Here is a 26,242-nt window from a genome sequence, read left to right as displayed (position 1 = left end):
TCCCTTTTGTTGCCCTTGTTTTTCAGTGTTGTTGTAGTTATTGATGTCGTTGTTGGATAGGAGAGAAATGGAGAGAGGAGGGGAAGACAGAGAGGAGGAGAGAAAGATAGACACCTGCAGACCTGCTTCACCGCCTGTGAAGCAACCCCCTGCAGGCGGGGAGCCGGGGGCTTGAACTGGGATCCTTACGCAATCCTTGCGCTTTGCGTCATTTGCACTTAACCCGCTGTGCTACCGATGGACTCCCTGTATAACATTTTTAATCATGATTTTTTTTACTTATCAAGAGGAAGAACCAGAGTATACTGTGTCACGTGCAATGCAGCGGCCAAACTTGTGAGATCACACGGCTACCTTCCTTGTAGCTGTTTCATTTTTGTGATTTGTTTTGTGAAACTTTTTATCTTTTTTTTTACCAGAGCACTACTCAGCTCTGGCCTATGGTGGTGCGGGGGATTGAACTTGGGACTTTGGATTCTCAGGCATGAGAGTCTCTTTGCATAACCATTTTGCTATCTACCCTCCGCCCTTGTTTTATGAAACTTTTAATATTTATTTATTCCCTTTTGTTGCCCTTGTTTTATTGTTGTAGTTATTGATGTCATCATTGTTGGATAGGACAGATATGGAGAGAGGAAGGGAAGATAGAGGAGAGAAAGACAGACACCTGCAGACCTGCTTCACTGCTTGCGAAGTGACTCCCCTGTAGGTGGGGAGCCAGGGGCTCGAACAGGGATTTTTACTTGCCACTATTTAATGCTTTGCATCACCTGGGCTTAACCCACTACACTACCGCCCAACTCCCTGTGAAACTTTTAAAAAATATTTATTTATTCCCTTTTGTTGCTCTTGTTTTTTAAAAAACATTTGATTCTCTTTTTATTTATTTATTTATATATTTGAGAGATGCAGAGAGAGACACACACAGAGAAACACCAAAGCACTGCTCAGCTCTGGTTTATGGTGGTGTGGGGATTTGAACCTGGGATTTAGGAGCCTCAGGCATGAGAGTCTATTTGCATAACCATTGTGCTGTTTCCCCCACCCTCCCTTGTTTTTTATTGTTGTTATTGATGTCATCATTGTTGGATAGGAGAGAGAAATGGGGAGAGGAGGGGAAGACAAAGAGGGGGAAAGACAGACACCTGCAGACCTGCTTCCCTGCTTGTGAAGCGACTCCCCTGCAGGTGGGGAGCCTGGGGCTTGAACCAGGATCCTTTTGCCAGTTTTTGCGCTTCGCGCCACATGCGCTTAACCCGCTGCGCTACCGCCCGACTCCCCCTGTGAAACTGTTTTTAAGGAGAGGAATATAACAGAGCAATGCTCAACACTGGCTCATGGGTGGTGCCAGGGATTGAATCTGAAACTCCTGTTCCTTGGTACGAAGCATGTCTCACTACTGCTGCTGGCGCTCTCTCTCTCCCAGGCTCTAGCAGCACATTTTAAGCAAGCACAGAGAATTCCAATCTTTGAAGGACAGTAGCTCATCATAGCCTGCTAGTCACTATGCTAAGTACTATACATGCTCTCATTAAATCCTGACAAGGCTAGAAGATAGGATAAGCTAGTAAGATTCATGTTCTGCCATGCTCAGGGAGTGGGCTTCAGCATCACATGGTAGCACTATTGATCAGGGAGTGTGCCCTAGTGTTAGTTCTCTCTCTCTCCTTCCCTTGAGGATCTGCAACTTTGTCATAAGAAAGAACTCAAGGACATAGTAAGAGTTTTAAAATGACACTTACTGAATTTTGTTGTTGTTGTTGTTGTTAATGATGTCGCGGTTCTTAGAAAGGACAGAGAGAAGGGGAAGACAGAGAAGGGGGGGGAGAGAGACACCTGCAGACCTGCTTCACTTGTGAAACGACCCCCCTGCAGGTGGGGAGCTGGGGGCTTAAATCCGGATCCTTGGTGCCATGTGTGCTTAATCTGCTGCACTACCGCCCAACCTCCCTGCTCTGAGTTTTTAAAGGAAGAGACCAAAGTACTCCACCATTCCCTGGAGTTCACTTGGAGTTTTCCATGGTGCTCCCAGAGAGTGCCAGGGATGGAACCCAGTGAGTCTCACAATATAAGGCATTTATGTGTTTTATCTGTGAGGTCATTTCCTGAGTGCCTCAGTTGGGAAATTCTTAGTGCTTATTGTAGACTATACTAATTACACACTCAAGTACATAATCAGAGTGCTCAAAAATGCCTTGATTTACAATTCAGCATCTTAAAAGGAATGTCTATGTGTTAAAAAAATAAAGGAATATTTTATTAGTCCCCCAGTGTACAGTAAACCCTCTTAAGAATAAGAGTGAAAGATGTTGGCTTCTCTTGGTACCACCAACTCGTAGGAGTAAACAAGCAGAAGGATAACACAGTCTCTGACATAACAAACTGGGCAAACCACAATAGGCGTGTTCTCAAAGAGTTTGCCAACTATTTGCCAAGGGCCATTATAGTTACTGTGCAAATGGGTTGGCATGAATAGTTATGTCCTTAATGTGCACATCGTTAAGAGGTCGATATGTCTTCTCATTTACTGGTAACTTCTCCAATTCATCTAGAGTTTCCAGACCATCTATTACCCTACAAGAGAATATATAAACATATCGTCACTTTGAAGCCTAATATCCAAAGTCCTAAAGCAATTCTAGTCATAAGACAAAGAAGCCAAATTTTATGGCTTTTTAAATTATCTACTTGAGTGTATAAAATATTGCTTTGATTTTTCTGCCACAGTTACAGGCTCATTTTTTATTTTATTTTATTTATTTACTGGACAGAAACAGAGTAGTTGAGTGGGAAGGGAGAGGTAGGGAGAAAGAGACACCTGCAGCACTGCTTCACTGCTGGTAAAACTTCCCCCAGTCATTGTGCGTGATAACATGCTCAGTTAATCAACACATAGCCCCTTTTACATTTTTTTTTTTTTTTTTTTTTACCAGAGCACTGCTCAGCTCTGGCTTATGGTGGTGCAGGGGACTGAACCTGGGACTTTGAAGCCTCAGGCATGAGAATCTCTTTGCATAACCATTATGCTATCTACCCCTGCCCCATTTTTACAATTTTTTTGTAAAGTTATTCTAGTCCTTTCAGGTAATAGCAATGGTAGGTTCCCACCAAAGTATCTAAATACTGTATTCCATTCCATCACACAACACAGTTCAAAACGGCATCAATATAACCAATCATGATATTTTCTTTGATCCAGGAGATGGAAAGAGTGAACAGTGTTAGACTCACAAGTATGGGGTCTCTGTCTTTTTCTCCCTCTCCCCTCTCAATTTCTCTGTTTCTCTCCAATAATAAACAGAAGATTAAAAAAAAAAAGTAAAAATAAAAATCCTAATACTCACTTTCCAAATACTGTGTATTTCATGTCCAGATGTGGCTGTTTACCATAGGTGATGAAGAACTGAGACCCATTGGTATTTGGGCCATTATTAGCCATAGACACAACACCTCTAACACTGTGCTGGAAAGGACAAAAGTGCCAGTTTAACCGTGTTTCTATATACAAATGTAGGACTGAAGTAAGGCCTGCTTTGTTTTTCCACTAGGATTATTGCTGGGAATCAGTGCCTGGGCAAAGAATCCACTACTCCCAGTGTTCCTGTAAGAGCCGAACCCTAGTAATGGCCCTGGAGGCAAAGATAAAACAAAAAGCTATGTATTGATATTTTAAACAATGGCCAGTGAGAATAAATCTAGGGGTCTTCCACATAAGGATAGTCAGCTAGTGACAGAGAGCAATTGAGAGTGGAGGGGGAGACAGAGAGGGAGAAGGACACAGAGACAACTGCAACCCTGCTTCACCACTTGTGAAGCTTTCCCTCTGCAGGTGGGGACCAGGGGCTTGAACTCAGGTCCTTGTGCACTGTAACATGTGCGCTTAACCAGGTGCATCACCACCTGACCCCCAAATTAAAGGGATTTTACCGGTAAGAGTGATAGCATGGTGGTCTGGGAGGTGGTGCAGTGGATAAAGCACTGGATTCTTAACCATGAGGTCCTGAGTTCAATCCCTGGCAGCACATGGACCAGCGTGATGTCTGATTACTTCTCTCTCTTTCCCCTTTCTCATGAATGAATAAAAAATTATAAATAAATAAAAAAATATAAAGGCTTTAAAAAAAGAGTGATAGCATGACAGAACTTGTGTTACAAGGTGGTACTTTAAAATAAAATATACTATAAAATTCAATGATTATCTTTAGTTATTTATCAAAGGATACCTAAGACAATATTTAAGCAAGAGAAATGCAGCTACAGTGTCCCAAGGAGGAGTGTTGTACTCTCAAGTACAATCCCCAGCACTGTATGTACCAGGGTGATGCTCTGGTTTCCAGTGGTGCCAGGGATTGAACTTGAGACCTTTGGTGCCTCAAGCATGAAAGTCCTCCCCGCCCCCCACCATTATGATATGTCCCTAGTCCAAAGAATCCTGCAGTAATGATGTTAACTAGTAGTACTATAACGAAGTGTGTGTGTTTTTTTTTTTTTTTAAACCAGAGCACTGCTCAGCTCTGGTTTATGGTGGTACGGAGGATTGAACCTGGAACTTTGGTGCCTCAGACATGAGTCTCTTTGCATAACCATTATGCTATCTACCCCAGCTCAACAAAGTAAATTTCAAAGCATAATGAAGCCATAAGGAAATAGATTTTGAAGTGCTGGGAGAGATACCTTGAGATATTCACTGTATTCATCCTCAAACTTCTTGCCCCAGATACTGTTACCTCCTCTTCCAGTACCTGCATTTCAAAACGAAGTATCTTTTTAAATAGTACATTAATAATTTTATATTGATTATATGTCAAATAATAACATTTGGAATACGTTAATTTACAATGTATCAGTAGTAAAATTACTATTTTCACTGTTTTATTTTTTCCAGAGCACTGCTCAGCTCTAGCTTATGATGGTATTGGGGATTAGATCTGAGCCTGCTGGTGTCTCAAGTCATCAAAGATTTTTTTTTTTTTTTTTGCATAACCATATGCTATTTCTAAGGGACTTAACTATTTAATTGTGACTGTCAAAAAGCTTAATATTGAGCCCCCACACCTATGGACATCTAATCTTTGACAAAGGGACGCAGACTATTAAATGGGGAAGGCAGAGTCTCTTCAACAAATGGTGTTGGAAACAATGGGTTGAAACATGCAGAAGAATGAAACTGAATCACTGTATTTCACCAAATACAAATATAAATTCCAAGTGGATCAAGGACTTGGATGTTAGACCACAAACTATCAGATACTTAGAGGAAAATACTGGCAGAACTCTTTTCCGCCTAAATTTTAAAGACATCTTCAATGAAACAAATCCAATTACAAAGAAGACTAAGGCAAGTATAAACCTATGGGACTACATCAAATTAAAAAGCTTCTTAACAGCAAAAGAAACCACTACCCAAACCAAGAGACCCCTCACAGAATGGGAGATCTTTACATGCCATACATCAGACAAGAGTTTAATAACCAACATATATAAAGAGCTTGCCAGACTCAACAACAAGACAACAAATAACCCCATCCAAAAATGGGGGGAGGACATGGACAAAATATTCACCACAGAAGAGATCCAGAAGGCCGAGAAACACATGAAAAAGTGCTCCAAGTCTCTGATTGTCAGAGAAATGCAAATAAAGACAACAATGAGATACCACTTCACTCCTGTGAGAATGTCATACATCAGAAAAGGTAACAGCAGCAAATGCTGGAGAGGGTGTGGGGTCAAAGGAACCCTCCTACACTGTTGGTGGGAATGTAAATTGGTCCAACCTCTGTGGAGAACAGTCTGGAGAACTCTCAGAAGGTTAGAAATGGACCTACCCTATGATTCTGCAATTCCTCTCCTTTGGATATATATCTCCTGGGGATATATAAGGAACCCAACACATCCATCCAAAAAGATCTGTGTACACATATGTTCTTGGCAGCACAATTTGTAATAGCCAAAACCTGGAAGCAACCCAGGTGTCCAACAAAAGATGAGTGGCTGAGCAAGTTGTGGTATATATACACAATGGAATACCACTCAGCTGTAAAAAATGGTGACTTCACTGTTTCAGCTGATCTTGCATGGACCTTGAAAAATTCATATTAAGTGAAATAAGTCAGAAACGGAAGGATGAATATGGGATGATCTCACTCTCAGACAGAAGTTGAAAAACAGGATCAGGAAAAAAAAAAAAAAAACACACAAGTAGAACCTGAAATGGAATTGGCGTATTGCAACAAAGTGAAAGACTCTGGGGTGGGTGAGTGGGGAGAATACAGGTCCAAGAAGGATGACAGAGGACCTAGTGGGGGTTGTATTGTTAAATGGGAAACTGGGGAATATTATGCATGTACAAACTATTGTATTTACTGTTGAATGTAAAACATTAATTCCCCAATAAAGAAATTTAAAAAAAAGCTTAATATATATATATATATTTCTACAGAGCAGCATTTTTTTTTTTTTTTTTTTTTTTTAACCAGAGCACTGTTCAGCTCTGGCTGATGGTGGTGCAGGGGATTGAACCTCGGGCTTTGGAGCCTCAGGTATGAGAGTCACTTTGCATAACCACTATGCTATCTACCCTCTGCCCCAGAGCAGCATTTCTACAGAGCAGAGGTCCAATATCTGAATCTAAATGCCAAAGTAATAGTATACATGGGTTTAGTAAGATTCCAAGAAATCAGATCAATATGAAAAAAAGCAACTGTATTTCTAACCCTCATTACAACATTCTGAATGCCACCTACAATCATGGCAGGGGGAAAAAATACAAGGGAACTGAGTGGTGGATAAAAGTAATATTTAAAGTTGAAAAAGATCTCGACTCTGGCAGCTGCACCAGCACAGGTCAACTTCTCCAGCCCGCTCTTGCCTCGCTCCGCTCTCCTCCACAACCATGTCTGACAAACCCAATATGGCTGAGATTGAGAAATTCGCTAAGTCGAAATTGAAGAAGACAAAAATGCAAGAGGAAAAACCCCCTGCCTTCAAAAGAAACGACTGAACAGGAAAATCATAATGAGGCAGGTGTTGCAGATATGCACACTGTACATTCCACAAGCATTGCCTTCTTATTTTACTTCTTTTTTTAAAAATATTTATTTATTCCCTTTTGTTGCCCTTGTTGTTTTATTGTTGTAGTTATTATTGTTGTTGTTGGATAGGACAGAGAGAAATGGAGAGAGAAGGGGAAGACAGAGAGGAAGAGAAAAAGATAGACACCTGCAGACCTGCTTCACCGCCTGTGAAGCGACTCCCCTGCAGGTGGGGAGCCGGGGTTCGAACCGGGATCCTTATGCTGGTCCTTCTGCTTTGCGCCACCTGCGCTTAACCCGCTGTGCTACAGCCCGACTCCCCTTATTTTACTTCTTTTAGCTGTTTAACTTTGTAAGATGCAAAGAAGTTGGATCAAGTTTAAATGACTGTGCTGCCCCTTTTCACATCCAAGAACTACTGATAATGATGGCCGAGCCTGCCTCTCCCACCCCTTGGCTGGCAGGGAAGGGAAAGAACTTATATGTTGGTGGAGGAGGAAGCTGGGTGGGAGACCACGTGAAATCTAGAGTCAAAATCCAGTTGGTCTAAGATGGCCTGCAGGCTATAAAATGCAGTTACATCAGAGTGCCATTTTTTTTGTTCAATGATTTTAATTATTGGAATGCACAATTCTTAATATGCAAATAAAAAGTTTTAAAACCTGAAAAAAATACAAAAAGAAAAAGATCTCATGGGGGACAGGGTAGACAGTATAGTGGTTGTACAAAGAGACTCTCATGCCTGAAGCTTCAAAGTCACAGGGTCAATCCCCCACACCACCATAAGTCAGAACTGAGCAGTACTCCGATTAAAAAAAAAAAGGGGGTGGGGGGGAGTCGGGCGGTAGTGTAGCGTGTTAAGCGCACCATGGCGAGAAACACAGGTACCAGCTAAGGATCCCAGTTTGAGCCCCTGGCTCCCGCCCCCTGCAGGGGAGTAGCTTCACAGGCAGTGAAGCAGGTCTGCAGGTGTCTTAACCTTTTCTCCCTCTCTCTGTCTTCCCCTCCTCTCTCCATTTCTCTCTGTCCTATCCAACAACGATGACATCAAATAATAACAACAATAACTACAACAATAAAAACAACAAGGACAACAAAAGGGAAAATATTAAAAAAAAAGAATAAGATTTCATGGGCTGGGGAGACAGCATACTGGTTATGCAAAAGTCTTTCATGTGTGAGGCTCTGAAGTTCCAGGTTCAATCCCCTGTACCACCATAAACCAGAGTTGAGCAGTGCTCTGGTTAAAAAAAACGTCTTTGGGAGTCGGGGTAGCGCAGCGGGCTAAGGGCACGTGGCACAAAGCGCAAGGACCAGCATAAGAATCCCAGTTCGAGCCCCCCGCTCCCCACCTGTAGGGGAGTTGCTTCACCCTGCTGGTGTCTATTTTTTTTTTCCCCTTCGTTGCCCCCCTTTTTAATTGTTGTTGTAGTTATTATTGTTATTAATGTTGTCGCTATTGGATAGGACAGAAAGAGAGGAGGGGAAGACAGAGGGAGAGAAAGACAGACACCCGCAGACCTGCTTCACCACTTGTGAAGCGACTTCCCTACAGGTGGGGACCCGGGCGCTTGAATCGGGATCCTTACTACGGTCCTTGCACTGCCCTACCTCCCAACTCCCAGGTGTCTTTCTCTCCCCCTCTCTGTCTTCCTCTCCTCTCTCCATTTCTCTCTGTCCTATCCAACATCGACAACATCAACAACAATAATAACTACAACAAGAAAACAACAAGGGCAACCAAAGGGAATAAATAAATTTTTTTTAAAGTCTTTTATCAGTATTTTTCACGTGTAGAGATAGGTATTGCGGGGTCTACTTAAAAACCTTTTTCTATAAGATAGCCCAGGTATAAGAGCTCCACATTTTTTTAACATAATAGTTTTATATATTTATTTATTTTTATTTTCCCTTTTTGTTGCCCTTGTTTTTTATTGTTGTTGCAGTTATTATTGTTATTGATGTCATCATTGTTAGATAGGACAGAGAGAAATGGAGAGAGGAGGGGAAGACAAAGAAGGGAAGAGAAAGATAGACACCTGCAGACCAGACCTGCTTTACCGCCTGTGGAGCGACCTCCCTGAAGGTGGGGAGCAGGGGGCTCTAACCGGGATCCTTAGGCCAGTCCTTGTGCTTTGTGCAACGTGTGTGATTAACCCACTGCGCTACCGCCCAACTCCCTATTTATTTATTTTTTAACTTTTTTCCCTTTTGTTGCCCTTCTTTATTATCGTTGTTGTTGTTATTATTGTTGTTGTTATTGCTGTAGTTGTTGGATAGAACAGAGAGAAATCGAGAGATGGGGAAGACAGAGAAGGGGAGAGAAAAACAGACACCTGCAGACCTGCTTCACCGCCTGTGAAGCAACTCCTCTGCAGGTGGGGAGCCAGGGGCTGGAGGCCCATATGGCTTAACCCGCTGGACTACGGTGGGTTAAGCCCATGCACCCTCCCACGCTGCTTTTTTTTTTTTTCAACCAGAGCATTGCTCAGCTCTGGCTTATGGTGGTACCGGGGATTGAACCTGGAACTTTGACGCCTCAGGGCATGAGAGTCTCTTTGCATAACCATTATGCTGGGATGCATTGGATTGACCTTCTCACCTTCTCGTGGTGCATCCCATGAGTACCCATTCATTGGGAAAACTGACGTTCCTTCCTAGCCGACTGAATCCACATGGATCCCAGTCACTTTCAAAGCCAGCAACAAGCAGCTCCTGAAAGCTTTCAACCTGACCTGTTGACTGGCTACGGAAGAAGGGCAAACGCTAGAAGAAGAAGAACCATTATGCTATCTACCCTGCCCTACCACTCCACATTTTGAATTTTCCCTAGTCTCTCCCTCCTTTTCATCTGCTATGTCAAACTTCTAGATAGTGATCAAATTACTTACCTGATGGATCTCCTGTTTGAACCATGAAACCCTTGATATTTCTATGGAATATACAGCCATTGTAGTAATTACTGGCACAAAGAGCCAAGAAATTCTAAAGAGAATAAAAATGGTTGAGAAATAATATGTCAGAAACACTTTTAAGAAAAAAAACCAAAGCAGGTTGGGTGGTGGTGCACCTGGTTCAGCACACAGTTATAGCATGTAAGGACTCAGAGTTGAGCCTTCCGGTCACCACCTGCATGGGGAAAGCCTTGCGAGTGGTGAAGCAGGGCTGCAGGTGTCTCTCTGTCTCTCTCCCTCTCTATCTCCGCCTCCCCTCTCAATTTGTCTCTATCTAATAAATGAAGATTTAAAAAAATTAAAATAAACAAACAAAAAACCCACATCATTTTGCTGATTAATATTTAAATTCTTTTTGACACTACTTTTTAGAGTGTAACTCACCTGCCTATAATACTTTATTGGCTTCTTTCTGTTTTTGGAATTACAAAGTCCTCCGTCCCACAGACTTGCATAATATAATAATCACTTTCGTGTTTTCTACTAAATTATCCCCATCAGACTTCTGAAAATTCATACAAAGGAAGTCTTTGTACTTCTTTCAATTAGAGATCTTTTTTTAAAATATTTATTTATTCCCTCTTGTTGCCCTTATTGTTTTATTGTTGTAGTTATTACTGTTGTTATTGGTATTGTTGTTGTTGGCTAGGACAGAGAGAAATGGAGAGAGGAGGGGAAGACAGACAGGGGGAGAGAAAGACACCTGCAGACCTGCTTCACCTCCTGTGAAGCAATTCCCCTGCAAGTGGGGAGCCGGGGGCTCGATCGGGATCCTTATTCTGGTCCTTGTGCTTTGTGTCACCTGTGCTTAACCCGCTACACTATCGCCCGACTCCCTCAACTAGTGATCTTTGTACTTATTTCTATAGCCGGAATGTTTTTATACCTCTTTGCACAGACATACTTTTGTTACTTTCTTGGCTAGGCCAGTTCTCGCTTTTAAAATAATTCTTTCTCTTTTATTCCCTATATCAAGATATTATTTCCATCAAGGTATTATTATACTCTAGAATGACTTTTAAAAATATATTTTCTGGGGGAGTTGGGCGGTAGCATAGCAGGTTAAGCCATGTGGCACAAACTGCAAGGACCAGCATAAGGATCCTGGTTCAACCCCCTGGCTCCCCACGTGCAGGGGAGTCGCTTCACAAGTGGTGAAGCAGGTCTATAGGTGTTTATCTTTCTCTCTTTCTCTCTGTCTTCCCCTCCTCTCTCCATTTCTCTCTGTCCTATCCAACAGTGATGACAACAATAATAACTACAACAATAAAACAACAAGGGCAACAAAAGGGAATAAGTAAATAATAAATATTTAAATATATACATATATATTTTTCTATTAGTTCTATTATTATCATTCTCCATATAAAGATAGAGACAAGAAAGCAGAATTAAAAACCACAGCACAGAAGCTTCCTTCACTGCATGGGGCCTGGCTCAAACATGAGGAGTACAACAAGAAGAACAACAAGGGCAACAACAACAAAAATTGGCCTCCAGGAGCAGTGCGTTCCTAGTATAGGCCCAGCGATAACGCTGGAGGCAAAAACAAACAAACAAACAAAAATACACCCCGAGGAGAGCACACAGCAATGCAGCACACTATCCGGGTATCCAAGTAAGCTATTTCACCGGCTCAAAAATTACTTTGTTTTTTGTTTTTTTTTAACCAGAGCACTGCTCAACTCTGGCTTATGATGGTGCAGGGGATTAAACCTGGGACCTCAGAGCCTCAAGCATGAAGAAGAGTCTGTTTGTAATAACTATTTTGCTATTTCCCTTGCCCAAAGTATTTTTCTTTCTTTCTCTCTTTAATTTATTTATTAATGAGACAGATAGAAGAGAGGTAGAGAAAAGGAACCAGACATCACTTTGGTACATGTGCTGCCAGGGATTGAACTCAGGACCTGATGCTTGAAAGTCTAATCCACTGAGCCATCTCACGGACCACAAGTTACTTCTTTTCTTTTCCTCTTAAGATTTTTTTATTTACTTATAAGACAGATAGGAGGAGAGAGAAAGAACCAGACATCACTCTGGCAGGAATGTGCTGCCAGGAATCAAACTCAGGACCTCATGCTTGAGAGTCCAAAGCTTTACCACTGCACCACCTTCTGGACCACAAGTTACCTCTTTTCTACAATGAATTTCCCTCCCTATCTCCTGAGCTAGAATACTAGTTCTCACCAACTGTGAATTGATATCCAACTGTGAATTGATATCTCATTTTTTGCCTTGTTTCTTTCTGGGACTCAATCTGGGACCTCAGAGTCTCAGGCATGAAACACTTTGCTGTGTCAGCTGCCACATTCCATCATCTTTATTTATTTATTTATTTATATCTTTATTTGTTTACTATATAGAGACAGCCAGAAATTGAGAGGGAAGGGGGGGGGATAGAAAGAGAGAGACAGAGAGATAGCTGCAGCCTTGCTTCACCATTTGTGAAGCTTTCCCCCCTGCAGGTGGGGACTGGGGGCTCTAACCCGGGTCCTTGCACGTTGTAACATGTGCACTCAACCAGGTGCACCACCAGGCAGCCCCCTTCCTCATCTTTTATAGGTGCATAGTGCTACTCACCTCACATGCTTTGGGTGTCCTCTCACAGAAGATTTCTATTTTAATATCACCCACATCTGTATGCAATGTCACTGACTACAAAGGAGACAAAATGAGATTTCTTCAGGTGACTGTATATACTGTGATATTTCCCTTCCTCCCACCTCCACACACACACACACACACACACACACACACACACACACACATTTACTTTTAATGAGATAGACACCGAGAGAAAGAGAGACTCAAGCCAAAGCACACTGCTCACTTCTGGCTTATGATGGTGCTGAGGATTGAACCTCGGACCTCAGAGCCTAAAACATGAGTTTTCTTTTTGTAAAACCATCACCTGTCTCCCCAACCCTCCCTGACTGGATATTAAAGATGACAATCTTTATGTGGATAAAGATCACTTGTCCACCAAGCAGCTTGGAGAATTAAGTTGCACTTTCTCAAAATGTATTTCAGCAGTAGAAAAAAAACTCCAGAAATAAGTATAAAGGCCGGGGGCTGGGTGGTAGCGCAGCGGGTTAAGTACACATGGCGCAAAGTGCAAGGACCAGTGTAAGGATCCCTGTTGGAACCCCTAGCTCCCCACCTACAGGGGAGTCACTTCACAAGTGGTGAAGCAGGTTTGCGGTGTCTATCTTTCTCTCCCCATCTTCCCCTCCTCTCTCCATTTCTCTCGATCCTACCCAACAACAACAACGGCTATAACAACAACAACAACAGCAACAAGGGCAACAAAATGGGAAAAATAGCCTCCAGGATCAGTGGAATTTTTTGGGGGGGGAGTCAGGTGGGTTAATCGCAGGTAGCGCAAAGTGCAAGGACCAGCATAAGGATCCCAGTTTGAGCCCCCGGGTCCCCACCTGTGGGGGGGGGGGTCACTTCACAGGCAGTGAAGCAGATCTGCAGGTGTCTTTCTCTCCTCCTCTCTGTCTTCCCCTCCTCTCTCCATTTCTCTGTGCCCTATCCAACAACGATGACATAACAATAATAACTACAACAATAAAACAACAAGAGCAAGAAAAGGGGATAAATAAATACTAAAAAAAAAAAAAGAAAAAAATTTTTTTGGGGTGAGGTGGGGAACTACTCAACTAGTGACTGGTAGAGCACCTGACTTGCATTCCTGAGGCTCATGGTTTGGTCCCTAGTGCTGCATACACGAGGGAAGTGCTCTGGCATCTCTCTCTCTCTCTCCTCTCGTCTGATACACATAATAAAAGGTAACAATTTTTGAATGTGGAAGCTCTGCCTATCATAAACATTGTGACGAAAAGAGTTACTGTGCTAGCTAGCTAGCTCACTGGGTGGTGCACCTGCTTTGTCACAGGCAAGACCCAGGTTCAAACCTGGCCCCTACCTCATTGAGGGAATTGGGTCCTGTGTTGACCTTCTATGTTTATCTCTGTCTCTGCCTGAGAAAGTTGGTCTGGAAGAAACGCCAATGACAATAATAACAAAAATAACTACTTTAAGTGTGAAATTTTCATCAGCAAAACTAAAAACAAATTAAAAAAAAATTTTTTTTTTTTGAGAGACCAAGGCATTACTCAGCTCAGATTAGATACTGCCAGGGATTGAATCTGAATCCCACCCACCCCCCACCAGCCCCAACCCTAGCTTAAAAAGAAAAAAAAAGCAGAAGTTGGGGGCAGGGAGAGAACAGGAATGGAAATGAAAAGTGGGCAAGGCATTACTCTCATTTTTTCCGTTTTTCAAAAAAATTTTGATGACCTTTATTTATTGGATAGAGACAGCCAGAGGTAAGGGGGAAATAGAAAAGGAGAGAGACAGAGACACCTGCAGCACTGCTTCACCACTGTAGGTGGGGTCCGGGGGCTCAGACCTGGGTCCTTGTGCATTGCAACATGTGCATTCAACCAGGTGCACCACCATCTGGCCCTGTAAGGCATTCTCGTTACTTTTCTACTTCAAGCTGTAACTGCGCATCTTCAATATGGAACAACAGGAGCCATTATAATTATCAGGGTCAGCGAAATAGTGCACTTGGATGGTATGCTACTTTGCCATGTGTGAGAGCCAGGTTTGATCCTGGCCCGATCACAATGAATGAAGTTTTGGTTCTATGGTGTCTCTCACCCTATCTTTCTGCCTCTGGTATCTGTCTAAAAAAATAAAATAGAATAGGGAGTAGGATGGTAGCTCGGCAGGTTAAGCACAGGTGGTGCAAAGAGCAAGGAACGGCACAAGTATCCCGGTTGGAGCCCCCGGCAGGGGAGTCGCTTCATAGGCGATGAAGCAGGTCTGCAGGTGTCTTTCTCTCCCCCTCTCTGTCTTCCCCTGCTCTCTCTATTTCTCTCTCTCCTATCCAACAGCGAAGACATCAATAACTACAACAATAAAACAAGGGCAACCAAGAGGAATAAATAAATAAATAATTTAAAAAATATAATAAAAAACAAATAAATAAAATAGAATAATAACATTGTAGTCTGGGAGGGACTCAGTGGATAAAGCATTGGATTCTCAAGCATGAGGTCTCGAGTTTAATCCCCAGCAGCACATGTACCAGAGTGATGTCCGGTTCTTTCTCTCCTCCTATCTTTCTCATTAATAAATAAAATCTTAAAAAAAAAAAAAAAAAGAATAACATCTGGCACTATTTTTTTTCCTTTTGCACCAGGGATTCTAGCCTACGCATTTTCATAGCTCTTGGTGGCCTTTTGTTCAGATAGAGGCAGAGAGAAGTGGGGCACCACAGCACCACTCCATCACACGTGGATCTGAGGGTCTCAAGCCCGGCTCGTAGTGCATGGCTGGTGCTCTGCCAGGTGAGTGGTCCCCTGTTCCTCCCTGACTCAGTTCTTAAGACTCCTCAAACTCTTCTGTTCCAATTCTAGTTTGTATTCGGTCTCTTTCCATAAAAAGTAAATTCTGTGTGTTTGAAATGGAAACATTAAATTGTTTGAAAATAATTTTGCTTACTTCTGGATGTGTTTATAGTCACTTCAGGGGGCTGGAGAGACAGCATAATGGTTATGCAAAAAGACTCCATGCCTGAGGCTTCTAGGTGCCAGGTCAATCGCTGGCACTACCATAAGGCAGAGCTGAGCAGAGTTCTGGTGAAAAAAAAAAAAAAGCCAGGCAGTAGACACCTGGTTAAGCACACTCATTACAGTGTGCAAGCACCCAGGTTCAAGCCCCTGGTCCCCACCTGCAGGAGGAAAACTTCACGAGAGGTGAAGCAAGGCTGAAAATGTCTGTCTCTTTCCCTCTCTATCTCCCCCTTCGTTCTCAATTTCTCTCTGTCTCTATCCAAATATACAAATAAAGGAATTAAAAAAAAATAGAGAAAGAAAAGAACAACCATTCTGTATCATATGCTTTTCTAGCTTATTATTTCTCCTGGTCTCATCATTGAACTTCCCATACACTTTTATTTCCCTTGATTGAATTTCTGATTTTGTTTCTGTTGCTGCAACAGACAAAGAAGCAGAGAGGCGGGAGGTGGGGAGGGGAAAGAGACCGCAGAACCAAAGCTTCCTTCAGTGCAGTGGGGCTGCCTTCAAACCTGAGAATTGCCCAGGGCAAGGCAGCGCACTATCCAAATGAGTTATTTTGTCAACCCGCCCGATTTCTAGAAATTAAATACAATGAGAATCACAAGAATCAAGTTTACCATATTCCTTCTTTTGATGTTTTCAGGAAATACAGCTATTGAATTTCTCACTGTAGTACAGTGAAAAGTTCAAAAGTAGATCTATTCCTTAAAAAAAAAAAAGAAAGAAAGAAAAATTAAATTCATTTTCCTTTCAACTCACACAAACTTAACTTTGCTGCATATTTAAAATAAGAAGTTATCTTGCTTGAGAGAAAGAAAGAAAAAAAGGGATCTGGGTGGTGGCAAACCTGGTTAAACACACACACTACAGTGTGCGAGGAACCAGGCTCAAGCCCCTGGTCCCCACCTGCAGGAGAAAGCTTCACAAGTGGTGAAGCAAGGCTGTAGGTGTCTCTCTCCCTCTCTATCTCCCCCTACCGTCTCAATTTCTGTCTCAAATAAATAAATAAATAACTTATAAATAAATACATAAATATTCAAGCCCAGCTCCCCACCTGCAGGGGAGTCGCTTCACAGGCAGTGAAGCAGGTCTGCAGGTGTCTATCTTTCGCTCCCCCTCTGTCTTTCCCTCCTCTCTCCATTTCTCTCTGTCCTATCTAACAACGATGACAACAATAATAATAACTACAACAATAAAACAACAAGGGCTGGGGGTCGAGCGGTGGCGCACTGGGTTAAGCCCAGGTGGCACAAAGTACAAGGACTGGTGTGGGGATCCCAGTTCGAGCCCCCGGCTCCCCACCTGCAGGGGAGTCGCTTCACAGGCGGTGAAGCAGGTCTGCAGGTGTCTATCTTTCTCTTCCCCTCTCTGTCTTCTCCTCCTCTCTCCATTTCTCTCTGTCCTATCCAACAACAAACAACATCAACAATGGTAATAATAATAACCACAAGGAGGCTACAACAAGGGCAACAAAAGGGGGGAAAAATGGCCTCCAGGAGCGGTGGATTCATGGTGCAGGCACCGAGCCCAGCAATAACCCTGGAGGAAAAAAAAAAAAAAAACAAGGGCAACAAAAGGGAATAAATAAATATGGTTAAGCGCACGTGGCACAAAGCCAAGGACCGGCGTAAAGATCCCGTTTGAAGGCCCCAGCTCCCCACCTGCAGCGGAGTCATTTCACAGGTGGTGAAGCAAGTCTGCTGGTGTCTGTCTCTCCCCCTCTCTGTCTTCCCCTCCCCCTCCCTATCCTACAACAATAAAGAACAACAAGGGCAACAAAAGGGAAAATAAATATTAAAAAAAAATAAATATAAAAGGGAGTCGGGCTGTAGCGCAGCGGGTTAAGCGCAGGTGGCGCAAAGCACAAGGACCGGCATAAGGATCCCGGTTCGAACCCCGGCTCCCCACCTGCAGGGGAGTCGCTTCACAGGCGGTGAAGCAGGTCTGCAGGTGTCTGTCTTTCTCTCCCCCTCTCTGTCTTCCCCTCCTCTCTCCATTTCTCTCTGTCCTATCCAACAACGACGACAATAATAACTACAACAATAAAACAACAAGGGCAACAAAAGGGAATAAATAAATAAAATAAATATTTAAAAAATAAAAAACAAAAAACAAAAAAATAAATAAATATAAAAAAGTATTTCATTAAAAATACATAAATATTTTTAAAATATTAAAATTTATTTATTTGAGACAGAAATTGAGACAGGAGGGGGAGACAGAGTGGGAGTTTAATATTTATGTATCCTGTCTTGTTGCCCCATATTTTTATTGTTGTAGTTATCATTATGGTTGTTGTTATTGATGTCATCGTTGTTGGATAGGACAGAGAGAAATGGAGAGAGAAGGGGAAGACAGAGAGGGGGAGAGAGAGACCGGGATCCTTATGCCAGTTTACGCAGGTCCTTGCACTTCGCAGCCATGTGCGCTACCTCCGGACTCCCATAAATAAAATTTTTTTAAAAAAGGGAGTTGGGCGGTAGCGCAGTGCGTTAAGCGCAGGTGGCGCAAAGTCAAGGACCAGCAGGAGGATCCCTGTTCGAGCCCCCGGCTCCCCACCTTTAGGGGAGTCGCTTCATGAGTGGTGAAGCAGGTCTGCAGGTGTCTTTCTCTCCCCTTCTCGGTCTTCCCCTCCTCGCTCCATTTCTCTCTGTCCTATCCAACAACAACGTTATCAATAACAACAATAATAACTACAACAATAAAACAACAAGGGCAACAAAAAGGGAATAAATATTTTTAAAAGTTTTTAAATTTTTTTTTAAATTTTCTTAAAAGAAAGGAAGAGAGGAAGGGTTTGAGCAGTGGTACACCTAGGTGAACATACATATTAATATTACTATGTGCAAGAACCTGGGTTCAAGCCCCCGGCCCCCATCTGCAGGGTGGCAATTTCCTAAGTGGTGAAGCTGTTACAGATGTCTCTAACTCCCCTTCCCTTTCATTTTCTGTCTCTATCCAAAATAAATAAATATTTTTAAAAAGAAAGACAGAAAGCAGAAGAGAAAAGGTCTCTTGCAGCTGGGGGAATGGTTTAGGTGGTAGAGCACTGGGTTTATACGCCTGAGGTTTCCAGTTCTATTCCTGGCACCAAACTTACTGGAGTGCTGCTCTGGTTTCTTTCTCCCTCTCTATTACAGGTGGGATTCTCTCATAGGTGATACCAAGATTCTTTAAGAAAAATGAACAGTGGTCCGGGAGATGGCGCAGTGGTTCAGGAACTAGACTCTCAAGCATGAGGGCCCGAGTTCAGTCCCCAGAAGCACATGTACCAGAGTGATGTCTGGCCCTTTTTCTCTCTCCTCCTATCTTTCTCATTAATAAAGTAAATAAAATCTTTAAAAGAAAAAAAAAAAAAAAGAAAAAGAAACAGTCTCAAATAGCAGCCCCATCCAAGTAGTAATGACCCAGCTGATAGAAGTGCTAACCCTCTAGAGACAAGCCCCTCATTTTCCTACTTCTGCTCACTTTCCAAGAGTCTCCTTGAAAGCCCTCAACAAGCAAGGCACAGTCTTTCAGGACAAGATACGGGTGCTCTCTCTGCATGGGACACTCATACTGAAATACTGTGTGGCTAATTTCTCACCTCTCATGCCTGCTCAATAGTCTTAAATAAGTCTATTTCAGATTCCCTTAACATGGGGCCTGGGAGATGGCCTAGTGGGTAGAACACTGGATTCTCAAGCATAAGGTCCCGAATTTGACCCCTGACATCATATGTGCCAGGATGATACTCTGATTCTCCTTTCTCATAAATAATTTTTTTTAATTTTTACTTATTTATTAGAAAGAAAGGAGGAGAGAGAGAGAAAGAACCAGCCATCACTTTGGTACATGTGCTGCCTGGGACTGAACTCAGGACCCATGCTTGGTAATCCAGTGCTTTATCCACTGCACCACCTCCAAGACCACATAAATAAATCTTTAAAAATAAATAAGTTACTGTTGATTCTAGCATATACCTCGTTTCCTTTTCCCATACCACTTATCATTAGACCATTTTCCCATACCACTTATCATTAGACCAAGTATTTATTTGGTCCAAGAGGTGGCAGACCTCTGAAGGATGAGGTCCATCCCCGTACCAGATGTGCAGTGTGACATGCCTCCCCAACCCCATTAGTTGGTGAACTGGCTGAGTGGGTAGAGATTGAACTGGAGTGGCTAAGGTTCCCAACTCAGTGCCCCGCACTGCATGAATCAGAGTGGTGCTTTAGTTTTTTACTATCTCATGTTAAACTCTGACATGTCATAAATAAAAACAGGCGACTGGTTGAGCGCACACATTACAGTGCTCAAGAGCCCCAGTTCAAGCCCCTGGTCCCCACGTACAAGGGGGAAGCTTTGCCAGTGGTGAAGCAGGGCTGCAGGTGTTTTTCTCTCTCTCTTTCTCTCTCTCTCTTTTTAACCAGCACACTGTTCAGCTCTAGCTTATGCTGTTGTAGGGCATTGAACGTGAGAGCTTGAGTCTCGTTATTATTTATTTATTGAATAGAGATAGCCAGAAATTGAGAAGAAGGGGAAGATAGCATGGAAGAGAAATGACCCCTGCAGTCCCGCTTCCCCACTCGCAAAGCCTCCTCCATGCAGGTGGGGCCTGGGAGCTTGAACCTGGGTCCTTGGGCACTGTAGTGTGTGCGCTCCACCGGGTGCAGCACCACCTGGCCCCTCCCTTTCACTCGATCTCCCCTTCCCTGTTGATTTTTTTTGTTTTGATTTTTTTGTTGATTTATTTATTTTCTTAAATAAATAAATACCTTAAAAATAAAGAGGGTCGGGCGGTAGCGCAGCAGGTTAAGCACACATGGCGCAAAGCACAAGGGCCTGCCTAAGGCTCCCAGTTCGAGCCCCCGGTTCCCCACCTTCAGGGGGATCGCTTCACATGTGGTGAAGGTCTGCAGGTATCTTTCTCTCCCCCTCTGTCTTCCTCTCCTCTCTTCATTTCTCTCTGTCCTATCCAACAATAGCAATGACAACAACAATAATAGTGACAACAAGGGTAACAACAAGGGCAACAAAAGGGAAAAAATGGCCTCCAGGAGCAGTGGATTCGTATTGCAGGCACCGAGCCCCAGAAATAACCCTGGAAGCAAAAATCAAATAATTAAAGCTGATTAAACACACAAGGCTCAGTGAGTGTGTAGATAAGAGTGAAAGAGGGAAAGGTGTCAACCCTCCTCGCGGCCCACTTCCATCAGCGTGGCTGCTGCTCAGACAAGATGCTAAAGGGGACTGGCGGCGGCACACATACAACGCGATCGACCCGGGTTCGAGCCCCGCGTCTCCACCAGCAGTGGCACGGTCCCCGGGTGCTGAAGCAGGGCTGCAGGTCTCTCTCCCTCTCTCAATTTCTGGCCGTCTCTATCAGATAAATAAAGATACTTTTAAAAAAGAATAAGAACCAAGATGTCGAGCTGGTCTGCAGGCTGCAACGGCAGATTCCGCGGGGGTCCCCACGCCCCCAAACCAAGACAACCGGAACTCAGGGGTAAACGTAACTCACCCCCCACCGGGGACGCTGCGGTCGTGAGGAGACGCTTTCTTTAATAAGTGACAGTACGGGGAAACAAACAAACAAAAAGTATCCTAGATCGATTTGACATGACGTCGAAGCGGACGGGAAGGACACTTCCGGTCTACTTTTGGCTGCTAGCGGCCGGAACCCTTCACTCCGGAGCTTCCGCACGGAACCGGAAGTGATGTACGGAGAGCTTGCGGCAGCCCAGCGTTGCGGCGGTTTAAGTTCTCGCGGAGGTAGGTGTGGGCCCGGGATCCCTGGTGCTGCCGCCCGAGGCTGTTGCAGGGCCAGGGCCGCAGTGACTACCCGGCGGGAAAAGGTCGGCAGAGCGCGGGCGGGGTGTGGGCGGGGCCTGGCTGGGTGCGGGCGCCTCCTGGGCTTCCCCTAGTTCTGGAAGTGGGCGGGGCACCGTGGGCGTGGAGGCTGCGCGCCCAGGGTCTCAGCGGCCTGCAGGGTGACTCCCTGCCACGTGTCGGGCAGGGCGCGCGGTGCTTAAAGCACTGGACGGTCAAGGTCCAGAGTTCACTTCCCGGTGCACGTGTCCCAGAGTGATGTCTGGTTTTCCCTCTCTCCTCCTATCTTTCTCATTAATAAATACGATTTTTTAAAATTATATTTTGAGGTGCAGAGAGAGCTCAGCTCTGGCTTATGGTGGTGCTGGAGATTAAACCACAGACCTTGGGCATGAATGTCTTTTGCATAGCCATTATGCTGTCACTCGAACCCTATAAATTTAGATTATATTTTTATTTACTTATTATCAGATAGAAGCAGAAATTGAGAGGGAAGGGGGAAATATAGAGGGAGAGACAGACACCTGCAGCCCTGCTTCACCACTTGTGAAGCTTTCCCCCTGCAGGTGGAGACCAGGGGCTTGAACCCAGGTCCTTGTGCACTGCAATATGTGTGTGTTTAACCTGGTGTGCCACCAACTGGCCCCTATAAATAAGATTTTATTTATTTATGAGAAAGATATGAGGATAAAGAACCAGACATCACTCTGGCACATGTGCTGCTGGGGATCGAACTCGGTACCTCATGCTTGAGATTCCAAAGCTTTATCACTGTGCCACCTCCAGGACCACATATAAATAAGATCTTTTTTAAAAGAGAAAAGAGATCTGGAAATAGGGAGTCGGGCGGTAGCGGAGCGGGTTAAGCGCAGGTGGTGCAAAATGCAAGGACCAGCATAAGGATCCCAGTTTGAGCCTCTGGCTCCCCATCTGCAGGGGAGTCGCTTCACAAGCGGTGAAGCAGGGCTGCAGGTGTCTGTCTTTCTCTCCCCCTCTCTGTCTTCCCCTCCTCTCTCCATTTCTCACTGTCCTATCCAGCAAAGATGACATCAAGAACAATAATAACTACAACAATAAGAAAACAACAAGGGCAACAAAATGGAAAATAAATATTTTTATAAAAAATTAAGAAATCTGGAAATAGTGAAGTCACAAAAATAGTAATTAGTAAGATGCTTACTGTACATACACCAAAAATTTGCAAGTCAAAACATGGGACCAAAAATTTTCAAACCAAAACATGGGCTGGAGTTCAGGGGTATATGTGGGTCAGTATACCTGAACTGTATATATAAAAAAAACATACAGCCAAATAGCTCGCCTGGATAGTGTGCACTGCTTTGCCATGTTCATGACTCAGCTTGGAGCCTGGTCCCCACGACAGTGAAAGAAGCTTCAGTGCTGTGGTTTTATGTACTCTCTCTGCCTCTAAACAAACAAAACCCCTTACATACAACTGTAAAAAAAAAAAAAAGTGATGTAGTTAGGAGGTAGTGACTATTCTGTCTTTTTTTCTCTCCCAGGCTTCATCTGGTTGTGTGCCTGTACAGTGCCATCTCCCCGGGGTGGAATGAGATATTGTTTGTTTTGTTTTGTCACATAGAGGGTCAGAGACAGAAAGGAGAGACACCATAAAACCAAACTATCCCTCCATTAATGACGTTTCCCCCCCTTTTTAAAAAATATATTTTTTTAAGATTTTATTTATTTACTCATGGAGAAGATAGGGAGAGAGAGAAAGAACCAGGCATCACTCTGGTACATGTGCTGCTGAGGATTGAACTCAGGACCTCATGCTTGAAAGTCCAATGCTTTATCCACTGCACAATCTCCTGGACCATTTTGTTTGCTTGTTGTTTACCATATCACTACTCAGCTCTGGCTTATGGTGGAGCAGGGGAGGAACAACAATAAAACAACAAGAACAACAAAAGGGAAAGTAAATAAAATAAATAAAACAATTAAAATATATATAAAAAGATATATTTTATATATAACAAGGGTTACCAATAAAAGCTTTATTTGGGAACTTGGAAGCATAGGAGAAGTAGGAAAGCCAAGCGCTCCCCTCCTGTAAGGGGGCAGAATAGGAACTGGGGGGAGGAGGCTGTGTGTGCAGATAAACATCTGTGTATATTGTACCAGCTTGTGCTCTGTGACTTAAAGACATTAATCATCTGTCCCTCAGGATGACCTGTGAGGTGAGTTACAGTATTTCCAATCAGTAGATGAGAAACTAAGCTCAGGACAGGTTAAATGAACTGCCTTAGATTCTGTGTGCTGTTCTGTGGAAGAGCCAGTATTTGAAGCCAGGAAAGTATGACTACAGCTCTTTTGCTCATAAGCTTTGCTGCCACAAAGATGTGGGCCGAAAATGCAACCATACGTTATTTTCCTCTTTGACTTCAGATATTCAGTTCTACTGGCTCCTGTATGTTGTCACCTCGTGTACTCCTGCTCTCCACGAAAGTCCAGCAGGTCCACTCCCTGGTCTGTCATTCTTCTCGTTCCTCCATGGATTTGAAGGCTGTCCTTTCCTCCTTGAATGCCTTTGCGTCCCTCTCATTTGCCGAGAGTTGGGATAATGTGGGATTACTGGTAGAACCAAGCCCGCCACACACGGTAAAAACGCTTTTCCTGACCAATGACCTGACCGAGGAAGTAATGGAGGAGGCACTGCAAAGGAAGGCGGATCTCATTCTGTCCTATCACCCACCCATCTTCCGGCCCATGAAGCGCTTGACCTGGACAAGCTGGAAGGAACGCTTGGTGATCCGGGCCCTGGAGAACAGAGTGGGCATCTACTCTCCTCACACAGCCTATGACGCTGCACCTCAGGGAGTCAACAGCTGGCTGGCCCAAGGGCTTGGTGAGAAGCCTCTCATTCTTTCATGTCACTGTTCTTTTAGCAGATGCTTTCAGGTCTTTGTATGCAATTTCAGAAGGATTTTCACAGTTAGCAGTGGGAAGCATCATCCTATTTTTTTTTTTTTTGCCTCCAGGGTTATCACTGGGGCTCGGTAGGAATCCACTGCTTGTGGAGGCTGTTTTTCCCTTTTTGTTGCCCTTGTTGTGCTTGTTGTAGTTGTTACTGTTGTCATAGCTATTGTTGGATAGGACAGAGAGAAATGAAGAGAGGAGGGGAAGACAGAGAAGAGGAGAGAAAGACACCTGCAGGGCACCAGGCAGTAGTGCAGCAGGCTAAGCGCACATGGAGATAGACACCTGCAGACCTGCTTCACCACCTGTAAAGCGACCCCCCTGCAGGTGGGGAGCCCGGGGCTTGAACCGAGATCCTTAAGCCGGTCCTTACGGTTTGTGCCATATGCGCTTAACCCACTGTGCTACCACCCAGCTCCTGCATCCTATTTTTATATAACATTTAAAAATAATGTTACTTAGCACAGCGGGTTAAGCGCACGTAGCACAAAGCACAAGGACGGGCTTAAGGATCCCGGTTTGAGCCCCTGGTTCGAGCCCCGGACTCCCCACCTGCAGGGGAGTCGCTTCACAGATGGTGAAGCAGGTCTGCAGGTGTCTATCTTTCTCTCCCCCTCTCTGTCTTCCCCTACTCTCTCCATTTCTCTCTGTCTTATCTAACAGCAACAACATCAATAGTAATAACTACAACAATAAAACAACATGGGCAACAAAAAGGGAATAAATAAATATTTAACAAAAAAGATAAAAAATAATTAAAAAATAAAAATAATGTTACTAAAACCTAGCATCTAAATTGCATTTGAAAACTTGAACTATTTTTCTTTAATAAATAAGGAGAACATGAGAAGTCTTTATTGCTGAACTTACTTATATGGTACAGCAAGCACAGATTTCAGAAATCCCTGTTCGGGGGCTGGGCATTAGCACAGCAGACTAAGCGCACATAGTGCGAAGCACAAGGGCCTGCTCAAGGATCCTGGTTCAAGCCCCTGGCTCCCTACCTGCAGGGGGATTGCTTCACAAGCGGTGAAGCAGGTTTGCAGGTGTCTTTCTCTCCCCACCCCCGTCTTCCCCTCTTCTCTTCATTTCTCTTTTTCCTATCCAACAACGATGGCAACAATAACTACAACAATAAGTCAACAAGGGCATAAATAAATAAATACTTAAAAAATATATATGACCTCCAGGAGCAGTGGATTTGTAGTTCAGGCACCAAACCCCAGCAGATAATCCTGGAGACACACACACACATCTTATTCAGTTAAATTGAAAGCTCAGGACTTTGCGGCATATACTTCACTTGTCAGTGAAATAGCTATTGACATTTTTTTTAATTAATTTTTTTTTTTTGTCTCCAGTGTTATCACAGGGGTTCAGTGCCTGCAATATGAATCCACTGCTCCTGGAAGCTATTTTTTCCCCTTTTGTTGCCCTTGTTGTTTATCATCGTTGTTATTGTTATTGTTGTTGTCATTGCTGTCGACATTTTATGGAGCCCTTATGTATGCAGTCAGTGAGGAATCTAGTATGCTTATTTTTAGTCTCTTTACTCATTTTGGGCTGATGATCTTAACCAAGGAGAGTATGAGTATTTGCAGCTTGACTCATGGTTTATATGAGTCAGTTATTAAACTGTCACAATTTCATGTCATAAAAATCTGTGAGTCAGCCTTGTCCAAGTTTTTTGCTTTTTTGTTTGTTTGTTTTTTACATTTAAGGGTCTTCTCAGAGGGGCTGGGTGGTGTCGTACCTGGTTGAGTGTATATATTACAGTGCACAGGACCTGAGTTCAAGCCCCAAGTCCCCACCTGCAGGGGGAAAGTTTTATGCATGCTGAAGCAGGGTTGCAGGTGCCACTCTTTTCTCCTCCTCTACCACCTTCTTCCCTCTGGATTTCTGGCTGTCTCTA

The 26,242-nt window shown here is 43.6% G+C and overlaps 2 protein-coding genes across 3 annotated transcripts in view; one reads left to right on the top strand and one right to left on the bottom strand.

The window, feature by feature from the left end:
- Positions 1–2,235: 2,235 nt before the first annotated feature.
- PPIL3 (peptidylprolyl isomerase like 3) lies at positions 2,236–21,214 on the bottom strand. Its single transcript, XM_016187038.2, has 7 exons — positions 21,083–21,214; positions 16,197–16,283; positions 12,566–12,640; positions 9,923–10,016; positions 4,675–4,742; positions 3,345–3,463; positions 2,236–2,574 (listed from the first exon to the last, which is right to left on the bottom strand). The coding sequence occupies exons 2-7, from the start codon at positions 16,197–16,199 to the stop codon at positions 2,448–2,450; spliced, it is 486 nt and encodes a 161-aa protein (XP_016042524.1). The 5' UTR covers positions 16,200–16,283; positions 21,083–21,214; the 3' UTR covers positions 2,236–2,447.
- The window catches only part of NIF3L1 (NGG1 interacting factor 3 like 1), a 24,170-nt gene continuing 19,139 nt past the window's right edge, over positions 21,212–26,242 (top strand). The window contains exons 1-2 of one of the 2 annotated variants that reach the window (XM_007520510.3): positions 21,212–21,333; positions 23,800–24,259. In XM_007520510.3, coding sequence (XP_007520572.2) covers positions 23,824–24,259 — 436 coding nt within the window. In that variant the 5' untranslated portion in view covers positions 21,212–21,333; positions 23,800–23,823. Of the gene's footprint in view, positions 21,417–23,799; positions 24,260–26,242 lie in introns of both variants that reach the window. The other variant, XM_060194170.1, reaches the window with a different exon arrangement.

Source organism: Erinaceus europaeus, chromosome 7, assembly GCF_950295315.1.
Source record: "Erinaceus europaeus chromosome 7, mEriEur2.1, whole genome shotgun sequence".
NCBI lineage: Eukaryota > Metazoa > Chordata > Mammalia > Eulipotyphla > Erinaceidae > Erinaceus > Erinaceus europaeus.
Note: the sequence above shows the minus strand (reverse complement) of the source record. Positions and strands in the feature narration are given on the sequence as shown.

What these genes read in the sequence shown, in the direction of transcription:
- PPIL3 (XM_016187038.2), bottom strand. An exon ending in GGACACCCAAAGCATGTGAG is followed by an intron (nt 10,017 to 12,565) that starts GTGAGTAGCACT and finishes TATTCTCTTTAG; the next exon opens with AATTTCTTGGCTCTTTGTGC. An exon ending in AAATACACAGTATTTGGAAA is followed by an intron (nt 2,575 to 3,344) that starts GTGAGTATTAGG and finishes ATTCTCTTGTAG; the next exon opens with GGTAATAGATGGTCTGGAAA.